The sequence below is a fragment of the Haemaphysalis longicornis genome, unplaced genomic scaffold (genome assembly GCF_048455015.1).
Source record: "Haemaphysalis longicornis isolate Haplotype H1 unplaced genomic scaffold, Haemaphysalis longicornis Haplotype H1 scaffold_1, whole genome shotgun sequence".
Taxonomy (NCBI): domain Eukaryota; kingdom Metazoa; phylum Arthropoda; class Arachnida; order Ixodida; family Ixodidae; genus Haemaphysalis; species Haemaphysalis longicornis.
The window spans coordinates 419,975,917-419,988,253 of NW_027526203.1; the positions used below are offsets into that span (position 1 = coordinate 419,975,917).

Here is a 12,337-nt window from a genome sequence, read left to right on the forward strand (position 1 = left end):
ACATACATAACTACATACATACATACATACATACATAACTACATACATACATACATAAATGCATAGATACATACATTTAAATAAGCAGCAACGACAGGGGTCAGTACAGCGGCTTCAGAGCCCTGAGAGGCAGACAAGTCTAAAGGAGTAAGGAAGTGTTTTCGTGAAGAAGTGCCTGGGACAACCCCGGCTGAATCTGTAATGCCTTTCTGCTGTCTGTAAATTGAATGCATGGTTGAACACTTTGAATACGACAGAGAAGAACAATAACATTCGCGGGTGGGTAACAAGCGCCAAAACAAAGCTGTGATGGGTCGCATCTGATGGGCGAGTCGCGGACAGTGGCGCAGCGCCACCTGGTGTACGTACCTCGCGCTCAGAATGACGATCCTGTTTCCCGTAGCGCACCAGAGCCTCTTGTCGACCAACTTGAGGCAGGTGACGGGGCTGCTGCCGATGTGGATGTACAGCGTGTCCGGCTTATCCACGTGCAGGGAAAAGTTCTGCGCAAGAGATCGTCGCCACGCTGTGATGTGCGCGCCTATGACTAAGCGCAATCGCAATGAAGGACTGGTCGCACGCGCGGCGGCTGGATGCCCTCCGTGTGGCGGTGGCGCCAGTAGTGGCGCCAGCGGTCCTTATATGAAACAAACGCCGAAGTTTCGTGACCCGTAAACACATTGAAGGACTCTGGCGCAATGCTGCATGCGCACGGAAGTCAGCGAATAAAGATGCGCGTGGTGAATGTAACAAACCAGGGCGGCCAGTTCACTTCCAAGAAATCGAGTACCGCGCATTTTTGTACAACACGAGTCCTCAGCCAGACGGCCTTGTTAAAGGCCGGTCACAAAGTAAATACATAATTACCGAAAAACACCAAAGAAAACGAATAGCCCGTCTAGAGAGAGAGAGAGAGAGAGAATAGGCGTTTTGAGGAAACCGAGGACAGGTTTCATTTATGTCGCCAGTGCTTCAGGGAAATAAATAAATAAATAAATAAATAAATAAATAAATAAATAAATAAATAAATAAATAAAATCCGTCCATCCGCCCATCCTTCCAATCCATCCATCTGTTACGCACTTGGTGACGGCTTTCTGTTATGCACTTGGTGATGGGGCGGGAAATATTATCGATAGCTTCGAACGTTGATACCCCTACCATCGGTATGGAGATATGCAGCCATTTCCACGCCAAACTACCCAGACAATGCGCTGGACCGTCTCCGATTACAATATAAAAAATTATGGCCTTCACTGCGCTACTCGTTTTCGTAACCAATTTCTGGAGGAAAAAAAAAATTCTCTCTCACAGCATTTTGCATATCGTGGCTGTGACCAAAGCCTAGGGGGCGAAAGAAATTCCCAAAAATAAAATAATGCACGGAGCGCGGTAAAGAAATGTAAGTTGGTAAACAAACAACCACGCTTCATTGCTAAAATTTATTCGCCGCTAAAAATGTGTTTGCGGAGAAGCAATGCGGAGTTTCTGCACCATGTTTAGACATTTTTACCGCTGTTCAAACTTTTTGAGAGAGAATGCAGCTGCACAGTTTGTGTATATTGTTGACGGTAAGGGCGGGAAAAGATATGGGAGTCGAGAAGCGAGTAGTTTCGGAGGCCTAAACACATTAACTTTGACAAATTTGCAAAGTTGCTCATGTTCAGACACTTATCGCAGTGTGTGTTGGTCCATGTAAAAATACAGACTTGGGCTCATCTGAAAGGGTGTTCAAAGGGCATTTGTGTCAGATAGTTTAATCGGAATACACATTTTTAATAGAGAAATTTTTGGCTTGGCGTCATTTGAAGATTTTAATCCGATTAGTCAGTTGCACTGGCTTAAGAAGAAAATGATAAAAATGACGTTGAATATTAATAGCAATACGCTTCTCACCCTGTTTGCAGACATTCCAGACGAGCTAAGCAGATCATCATCATGGCGCTGATGCGGGCGGGACGTGTATCACCGCGTTCGTTACTCGCACTATTTCTAGAATCTGGAACGTCGGCACCCGCCGTAATTGCTATGGGTGCCGATTAACCGTGGTTTAGTTACGCCAGAGTTAGTTCATACAACAATAAAACGGTGTGCGCGACTTCTCGCCCTTTCTAGTACCGTGTAGATTTGTAGTAAGAGTAGCCAATTTCCCGCTTGTCTTGGCTATCAGCTTGCAGTTTTTATCACTGTGACCTCGGAGCAAAATTTTATCGTTTTTTATTGTGACGTAAGGCCGGTTATTTGCGACCGAATATGATCCTCGACACGCTTGCCGAAACTGACACTGCTGTTTCGTTTTGCTCTCATGGTTTCAACTGATTAACCGGTTAAAAAATCAATCGTGACTAAAGCATTCATCGATTAATCGGACATGAAAATTTTGGGTGGCAGGGCTATACTTTTCATTTTCTTTTCCGCAGATGTAAAAACCCGGTGAATGTCCGTAGTAAGCTCTCTGAAGACTGGATCTGACTGTCAATCGCTTCACGGTGCTGCGCTGCCCACCCCGACACAAGCGCTCTTTTCGTTTCGTTCGACGCAAAAACGTTCCAGTCGGCCGATGAATTGAAGTCTATTTCATGGCAGCACAAATTAACAAAATCTTTCTTGTTCTTCTACTGTCATGATGTACCGACTTAAACATAGTTAAATTTTGAAAAGCCATGAGGATTGCGCAGAAGGGCGACACAATATAAGAGGAGACAACAGGACCAGCGCAACTAACAACTGATTTATTCAAGGGCTTACGCCCCCAAGTATACTCATGGCTTTTCAAGTATCAGACCATCTAGCCCATCAACAAATCTTGCTGAAATATTTAATTTTCCGGATAGCAGAAAATACGTGTTTCAGAATCTTTTAACGTTTCATCTTGCGAAGTGACCACGGCCGCAGCAGCGTGGTCAAGACAGCCCCAAATCACGGGATGTGATTTTACGCACAGGGCCCAGTTTCTTCTGAACGAAGGAATGTATCGTGGGTTTATCGTGGCTTGCGTATTTACCCGGTCGTACGATTTGGGAGCATCTTGCACGGGAAAACTATAATTTCACGCGAAGTCTACAAGGTGAGTCATCTCATGATCCTTCATTCGGCTGATTTTCAGGTCCCTCAGATACCTTGCTTGCTCTTTGATTATGAAGTGGTGCAGCTTGAGCTATTCTGTTGCGTCTAGAAACTTTTTCCGAAAATTTGCAAGAACTTAAAATTACTTATACCCAGCTTTCTCGCTCAAAATTCCGACCTCTCAGGAACCTAGGGAAACCACTTCAGGAAAGTGATATTTGGCACAAAGCAAGAAGTCAACGTGGAGATGAAAACACTAGGAGAACTTTCCAGGATTCTGAATATTTTATGTGCAATTCGCTGTCAAATCTTACTCCCCATGCATTTCTATGGGATAGTTTCCATGGCTCAGGAACCTAGCCGCAAAACGTGCAAGACTTGAAACTGTGCGCAAAGCAAGTTTTCACCCCCAATATTAGCAGCGCAAAATAACTTTCAATTACGCTAAATAACTGCAAAGTATTCGCTGTTGAAAGGACTGCAATGAGCGGGAAAGCTGCACACGCTTTGTTGTCTGCAGCGAACACCTGCGATCCAGCGAGTAAACCTGTACCCTCCCTGGCACAGCGCACCATGCCATATATCCTCACTGACAGATTGCGTCGTATTCCAGTCTTCCTTCCGATTTTACTGACTCACTTCGTCTAGGGCATCACGGAAGGCGGGAAGAAGCACGTGGAATCACTTTTACCAAGGGCAAAATATCGTTGAACCAAAACGAAACATGCGGTATCTCGAACTGCGTGGCCGCCGCGCCTGTGGCCTGGCGCGGAGGAACCCCCATCGGCGCAGTAAAGCGACCTTACGGCCCGTTCTCTCAGGCCTCGGGGACCACCCAATAAAAAAAAAATATTTTCCCGCCTAAAATAAAAAGTATTCGGATTAAACTATCAAAACTAAATGTACTTTCTATTCCCTTTAAAATGATTGATTGAAGGGTTTAACGCGCCGACGCAACGCAGGCGATGAGGCGCGCCGTAGTGGAGTGCTCCGGATTAATTTTGACCACCTGCGGTTCTCTAACGTGCGCCGAAATCTCGTACACACGGGCGTTTTTGCTTTTCGCCTCCATCGGAAAAGCGGCCGCCGCTGCCGGGAATCGAACCCACGACCTCGTGCTCAGCAGCGCAACGCCTTAGCCACTGAGCCACCGCGGCGGGTCTTTAAAATGAGCCCAAGTCCGCATTTTTACATGGAACGCCACACACTGCGGTAACCGCTTAAACATGATGTATTGCAAATTTTTTTAAAGTTAGTGTTTTTAGCGCTCCGAAAATACTCATTTCCCGAATCTAATGTTTTCCCCCCCTGTCACCGTCAACAATGTAAACAAACTACGCGGCTGAATGGTCCGTCAAAACGTTGTAACAGCTGCAAAAAATGTCTAAATATGGCCCACAAACGCTGCATTGCTCCCCCGAAAGCACATTTTCAGACACACTAGTAGCTTTGTATGCGTTATAGCAAGGAAGCGCAGTTATTTTTTTACCAACTGCAATTTCGTTACCGAGTTCCGTACATTATTTTATTTCTGGGAATTTTTTCCGCAACCAAGGCTTTAATCACAGCCACAGAATTGCTGCGAGAAAGTGCTTTTTTTTTCCTCCAGAAACTGGTTACAAAAACGAGTAGTGTAGTCAAGGGATCGGCCATAATTTTTATAGTGTAATCGGAGATGGTCTGGCGAACTTTCTGCGACGTTTGGCGTGGAATGACCCACGAGGATCAGCGCGAACACAGAAACTTATTGACTTCGACTGTTTCTGGTTTTCGCATTGGTTAAAGTTCTATCGATATTTATTTTCAGACGTTAAAAGAACGTTTACTCCTGAGGTATTCGTAGTAATGCATAAATTATTGCGATACTTGTTATTTCGGATGGCGAAAAATTGAAAAGCAAGAAATGTATGCGCAGGCATGCCTCTGATGCATGTTCTCGACACAGGGCTCCATGACCTAGATTGTATACAATGGGTTCCCGAAACCCTGTCTTGTGTTGTTGTAGGAACGTTTGCTTTTTTATTTAAATGTGACTTGGTTTTCACTAATATATTCGTTTTTATCCTGGTTGTTTACAGTCGCTCTTGGAACAAAATGCGTCCTTTTCATTATGATCGCAATAACGGTTAACTGAACATGAACGGCCAAACGGACCAATCCACAAATTGCACTATAAATAGTTTAAAAACTATTTCAACAATTAAGAATGGGCGCTTTCACGCATCACCCGAATGATTATGATGCGTTCGAGACATACCTCGATAACGGCCATTGTGCCGTCAGCTAGCCCAGCAAACACTTGACACTGGTCATCCTCTTCGTAGGAACACAAACTGAGGACGGAGTCGTTCAGCTGGGCCTCCCACTTCATCTCCCTAAAGCAGGTCAAAACGAAAAAAAAAAAAAAAAACACGTCGCAGAAGTTGGTGGGCATGCTAGTGGGCAAGTGCGAAATGCTAAGCCACCTGTTACCGCCAGGGCTGTGACCACAAAATAGAATAGTTTTTTTTTCTTTTCATACAAGCAAGCCTAATGCTACAGCATTACACCGGGGCTGTGATCAATAAATGATCCCCTTTAAATATTTTAACGCCAAACGTCTTTAGGGGAGGAGTAAAGCATTTCGTGGCGGCGGCGGCGGCTGTGAAGGCTCAACCGTTCACCCTCAGCAAGACCACCTGTGTTGTCCTCAGCCCAACAATGCACGCCGCTGCGTTCGGGACTGATTTTATTGTCTTCTCCCTCTTATTCATTGTTGCTGCGCATTTCTTCCCCTTTTCTTTTTTTCACCTAACTATGTTCACCCCCACCTGAAGTAGCAAGCCCCGCTGTTGGTGGGGCTAACCTCTTCAGTATTCAATAAAGTTCTCTCTCTCTCTCTCTCTCTCTCTCTCTCTCTCTCTCTCTCTCTCTCTCTCTCTCTCTCTCTCTCTCTCTCTCTCTCTCTCTCTCTCTCTCTCTCTCTCTCTCTCTCTCTCTCTCTCTCTCTCTCAACTCAGAGAAGACGAATGAAGGATTCGCGGGAGACCCCAAGTGACTTCATATGCCTAAAGTCTGCTATGATAATTGGCCAGCTAAACCACATGTCATGCCGTCAGTGACTTTACACCCAAGTCCATGATTGGTCAGTTGGTTCGACAAAACCTGGTGTGGTGCGTTAGGGCCTAGACCAGATACTATCAACACGTAATACCAGTGTAAAAAATGTCTTTAAAAGGCATTCCGGTCTAGACAGACGAGATTTTAGACCAAGACTAACCGCGGTGTAGTTGTGCTTAGGAGCACAGTAAAAGCTGGCTGACAAGCCCCAAGAGAGAGGCGTGGTCAGAATTAGGCCGAAGTGCTGCACTATCCGGAATGTTTTGATATATTATACACGCGTTCATTCGTTCACCGCTATCCGCACATTGTGTGTCCCTAACACTGCAAACAGGATTTATACCCGCAACTGTCTGTGACGTTTCACGAGCAAGAACTTTCTTTGAAATAGCACGGTGTGGGCTGGTTGGTTGATGACTGATGATTGGAATCAAACAGCTCTAAAATCGGGGCACACGGAAAAAGAAGACAGAACACTTGCGCTACTGTTTTTCTATACCTGTCGGGCTCGTTTATAGCGTTGCTTTATTCCAACCAGTACCTAGCTCCATTGCAACGTAATAGAGGTTGTAAATGTCATTAAGCGCGCGATTTTCACACCTTAACCAAACGCATTTTGAGAAGCGTTCGCTTCAGTTAGTACCCAATATGTTGCCTGCGCGGGGAGGATGCAGGATGCGCGAAACACAGGAGCCGTGATAACAGCTCACCTTGTGCGCGTGCTGTATGCGTGCACGAAGTGGGACAGCGTGCCCAGGAGCATCACGTCGCTGCCCAAGGCGTGCATGCAGATCACCCGGGCCTCGATCTGAAAGAGCAGTCGCGCATCCAGCCGGCGTGCAGCTATATTCCGCACCCTCAAAAGTGTCCAAGCAGTAGTTACGTACGCGCCAAACATGAATGGTAGAGTTCCTACTTTCTCGGCCAGTGCACGTTTAGCCCAGTTCGCTGCCATAATAGCGGCAGCTGCGCATTGTTTATCCTCGGTCGGTAGTCGCTTCTCAGAGTCAAGAAGCGCTTGGGTGGCTGCTTTTTGAATTAGCACAAACATTTCTAGGCTGCGAACTTCTCAAACCTTATTCAAGCTCGACACACGAGGCCAACTGTGACAGAAAATCTCGAGGAGATTCTGTATACGTGCATAACGTAATAGAAGTATAAGATATAGGGCCCAGTAGAGAATATATGTGATCTTATGTAATAAAGTTAGCCGCGCCGCTGAAAACAAGCATATCGAAGTAATCGTTACGTACATAACGGGCGCGTGCTCTCTTACCTCAATTTTTAACCTGTACATGACGCTGTCTTCGCAGTTCACGCGGGAAAGCCGGGACAAGTTGGAGCTGGCATGACACACCCATATTGTTTCTGGAATACAGACAGAATTAAGATAAACCACCAAAGTAAACTCGAGCAAGCCTTAGGGTAATACAAAAGCCCAAAAATGAAAAAAATAGGTTGAGTACGAAGCTCTTTCATTTGGGCCTATACACGCGCACTCCTGCGCTTCTTACGAAACTATGGGTACCTGGCTTAAGCACGTCCTGAAGAGCTTGATAACTAAACAGGCACGCACCACTAGCTCGTTTCGAGTGACGCGCGAACAGGTATTGTGCGTCCTCCTCGGTAATTGAAACAGCTCGCCAACAGTGCGAGAAAGAGTGGAACTATAGTTTAATTGGAGCATGAAAAAGGGGCGAAAACTACCAGTACTGTCAACAACATTATCACTCGATATTGTGTATTATGAGCAACCGCAACTGCTCGTTATAACTACTCTCCGAACTCATCCTCTCACAATAGGCTTCTTTCAGAAGTTAATTTCGCGAGAAAATTCACTCCTTCGAATGTTTTACCTGAATCGCACGCCGCTGCACATTCAATAAGGAGCGCATTGTCCCCGTAGGAGCTTCCGTCGATGGCCTGGGAACGAACGAGCAAATATATAATGAATGCAAGCGGAATTACAAAATGCAGCATAATTTATACGTCAGCGAAATTAAACCAATTATACCGCTATGATATTGGTGAAAGGGTTCTACAGTTTTATAATTCCCCATTACATAAATAATACATCAGAAAAGGAATCCGAGCAATGTAAACCAGTAAATAAAGTCAGTTCTTACGAGTCGTTTATATGTGTTGTGTTGGAGAGCGATGCAATTATAATGGTGTGTTATGACCCAAATATAAGCTCGTTATCCGGGAAGTTTTACCGATTCACTTGCTTGCTTTTTATTTCATTTTTTTGCTTTATGCAAGCTCTGCTTAAAACCCGAAGCAGTTTTGACGAAACCATGACCGTTCTCGAGGATGCGAACTGCGTAATTGAGATTCTGGAACACGCCCGGCTGTGTATTTCAATTGGAAATGAATTTAAATTATGACTTAAAAAGTACCGTTGTTCGTGCAGGGGGTGTTGGTACCTTGGGTGAGCATAAGGTAAATCGAACATCAGTTGCTTTATCCCATTCCAGGCAAAAGCGTATGAGAAGTATGTACATTGAATTTACATTTTCAAGAGAAGATGTAGCGATTACTGGGTCTTCCCGTGAGTCATGACATATGTCACAGGTTGGCGGGAGTTGTACACGTTGCAGTGAGTTTGCACAACGCAAGCAGGTAGGCCCATAACTTACCCACGCACACTTGAGTGTGCAGAAAAAAAGAGAGCAATAGCGTTCGTTAACTCCCGTAGCATCCGCTGTAAGCAACCATAATAAAAGCATATTCCTATCTCTCCCGGCTTCGGGAAATTCCGTCGCTCCGCAAGCCACCGCAAGATTCTAGATCTAATTAAATAACCTTATTTATTGAGACGTGTAGAGCGTATTCCACAGTGTGCAGCGTTTCCGTCGTGGTGCATAAACGCTTGCTGCAGCAGCATAGGAAGCATGCATAACGCAATTTGCCTCGAACCAAGACACCGATTCGGACTACCCGGAGCCAAACCACATCACAGCACGTTGCACAAGCTTTTATGCAACAGCCAAGGTTCGGTGCCGGGTGACCAACACGGGCTTTTAGAATCATGGTCTCGTGGCTAGTTCAGGGACTCAGAGATTCTTGTACTATTATTCGTCGTTAGTTCAACATAGTGAAGCGTTGTTTCTTGCAAGGTATTCATAGTTGTCTACACTGTTGTCTAGCTTTGTCTGTTTTACTTCATCAGTTTACATATTTTTAACATAGGAAAAGATGTGGGTTTAGAGCTATTAGTATTCTGCCGTAATTATTATTCTGCGCTGAGTGCCAATGCCCAGTTGTATTATCAATATTGTTTTGTTGTCGATTAGCATCTTCATTTTTTTCTCTACGCTTACTGGTGAGAGCTGGGTATCGGTGGAAGACTTTTTTTCGCAAGAGAATGCCCAGTTGTATTATCAATATAGTTTTGTTGTCGATTAGCATCTTCATTTTTTTCTCTACGCTTACCGGTGAGAGCTGGGTATCGGTGGAAGACTTTTTTTCGCAAGAGAATGAACTACGGCATAAAAGAAAGTCCTCAAAGGTACAACGCTTCATCGGTTTCTTGTTCTCAAATCCCAAACCGTAGCAACGTCGAAACTGCGCTCTGCTGCAGAGCCCACACTTATCAAAATGAACACTGCCAGAAGATTCGATACCACATGAAAGAAACAAAAGCTTCTTACCCCACTACTGTCCCTGGTCAAAACACTGTGTTTCTCTAGCTCTCGCTTTCTGGACTGCTCCCTGAGAATTTTCTGGAAGCATGCTTGCTTTGTGGCGATGTCTTGACGTCGCGGAAAAGGTTCCAGGTCTTCAAAGGCAACCTGTCAAAGTGAGTAAACAGTATTAACAGTAAGACCAATCCCGACGCCGGCTCACCCTTCCAACCTGTCACATGCTTTTAAAAACTGAAATGTTATCTTCAGTAAATGCAATTATAGTCCCGTTCAGACACCTGCACCTGCGCCTTCCGTAAGCTGCTGCATAAGTGGCTCTTCATGCCGGTCAGAGAACGTAACAGCATTTCGATTCAACAAAAGTAAGCGAGCATCATGCAACTTTAAATAGTCATAAAAATCAAACTCAGTTCCACTCAGTGAGAAATCAGCTGAAACAGCGGATCTGTGGTTCTCTTGCGCCGGCTTGAACGTAAACGGCCCGTGCTTTCACGGAAGCAAATGATGATTTATTCACTGAGAAATTAGTCAATTCAAGTTAAAATTTTGATTCCCCCGCCAAATCGTGTGTTTTCGTGACGTCTACAATGGCCTCATAAGAACAGGTCTTCAAGCGAAGGCTAGTGCGTGCGCCATTAGGCTCAGCAGCCGACTGCGGGGCCTTGTTTACCGTCAGTCCTCCTAGATGGCTCCTCCATACTGCGCCGGATCGTTTTCTGGCTTTGTTTTTAACCGTATTTGTACCTGGATTGTTTTTCTTAGGGTAGAAATTAATCGTTTCGCGAAAGATGGTGTTCGATCGACAAATATGGTCACGTAAGACGCCGCCGCTTACGCCAATCGGCCAGCGTCGTTTGAGACAACCCCAAAGCGCCGCACTGCTGCTCAGCCAGAACAAGCATAGTGCGCCCAGTACCAATAGCAGTACGCATCGTTACTTATATGTTTACGTGTACTTCCGTAACTTGCACTGTTTACCCCACCATTCTTACTGCTATAAAAAGAATGTGCCCTAAATGTAAACACAAATAGCTCGTTCGGCAAGCTTATAAGGCCTGCCTAATTCGCGTTTGCTTTTGCCGGCCTGAGCCAATCGCAGAGCTGGCACATATGGCATCATAGGTTCTGTTGCGGGAAATGAGCTAGTGGGTGGCATGACAATCCCTTTTTTCCTAATTACATAGCTTATTTGAGCGAAGTTTACGTTAAAAGCGGTGTCAGTATGAGTCTAACGAGGCAATGTTTCGAATGAACCAAACTTGTGTTTTGTCTGCATGGCCCCTTCGGGCTCCCGCTCCTGTGCTTTCGCGTCGCCGCCGCCCTCGGTGTAACGGAGCGAACGAAGAGAACACCGAATATAGACGAGATATAGCGAGCAGAAAAGCGGAGAAGGAAAGTATGGCTAACGTGCGAATGGGGAGGGCGGTATGCTGAAGCCGCGAGAGGCATGCTCGGCGGCGGCACGCTTTGTTGTTTCGCCTCGCCTTCGGCCTCGGTGTAACGAAGCGAACGAAGGGAACACCGAAGGTAGACAAGATAGAGGGAGCAGGAAAGCGGGGGAGGAAAGTATGGCGAAGGTGTGAGAGGGAGAGTACGGTATGTCGAGGCCGCACGGGACGTGCTCGGCGGCGGTGACGCGCTGCAAAATAGCGACAAAGTAGCGCGCGCCGTCGCGTGTTCGCTGACGCCGCGATTACTTCCTGAGACGCAGCAACTATGCGCCGCCACCGAGAGGACTGGAGTTCACGCTGCGCTCAAATTTCGCATTCGGGAGTATCGTAATCGTCAGCCATTCTTTTTTTTCCTCGTTCAGGCCTGTTTTCTCGTGCTACAGGTAGAAAATAGCGTTGACAAAAGCAACTCAATTGAAAAGCCAGCATGCAGTGCAGCGCCTAGCCCAGGGAAGCCACCTTGATCAGCGTGTCCACGTCGTAGCAGAGCCGGGCGATGGCTTTGAGCTGACGCATGATGGACACCGTGTCCTGCTTGGTGAGCAGCACTTCCTCGTGCATCTTGAGGATGGCCAGCGAGAACCGGAACAGGACCTTGGGACCCTCCAGCAGGAAGCAGTCCCAGATGCGCAGCAGCGTCTGCACACAGTGACAATGCAACGTGCACGCGATCACGACCACGCTCCAGCAGCCACGATTTTAACCAAAATACGTAACATTTCTAAGCGACAACGTCACCAAGTTGCACAGAAAATTTATGCTTTGTATTTAAGAAGGTAGGAAAGGATAGCAAAATGGAGCGAGACACGAAATTCAGGATGAATCTCAAGAATGCAAGCAAGAGGCAAAAATAAAATCGAGGAAGAGATACTCAGGAACGTTTTTTTTTTTTTCTATAAATTTGCATATTTGTGGCAGGCACGTAGTCAGGGCCTGCGAGCGGAATTTGATGCGATTCGAAGTCGCGGGTCCTTGGAGCCGGGATTCAAACCGCGGGCCAGAGCTTAAATATGGAGCATGGAGCTATAAAAAGTTGGAAAATGTGGCCTTGCAAACATACCAATGGCACGCCAT

The 12,337-nt window shown here is 46.0% G+C and overlaps 1 protein-coding gene across 2 annotated transcripts in view; it reads right to left on the reverse strand.

Moving 5' to 3' along the window:
• The window catches only part of LOC144155632 (uncharacterized), a 552,497-nt gene that overhangs the window by 12,592 nt on the left and 527,568 nt on the right, over positions 1 to 12,337 (reverse strand). For both annotated transcript variants that reach the window (XM_077687198.1, XM_077687196.1), the window contains exons 20-26: positions 11,723 to 11,902; positions 9,819 to 9,959; positions 8,022 to 8,088; positions 7,442 to 7,533; positions 6,876 to 6,973; positions 5,324 to 5,441; positions 370 to 503 (exon numbers count right to left, since the gene is read on the reverse strand). In XM_077687198.1, the coding sequence (XP_077543324.1) occupies positions 370 to 503; positions 5,324 to 5,441; positions 6,876 to 6,973; positions 7,442 to 7,533; positions 8,022 to 8,088; positions 9,819 to 9,959; positions 11,723 to 11,902 (830 nt within the window). The remainder of the gene's footprint in view (positions 1 to 369; positions 504 to 5,323; positions 5,442 to 6,875; positions 6,974 to 7,441; positions 7,534 to 8,021; positions 8,089 to 9,818; positions 9,960 to 11,722; positions 11,903 to 12,337) is intronic.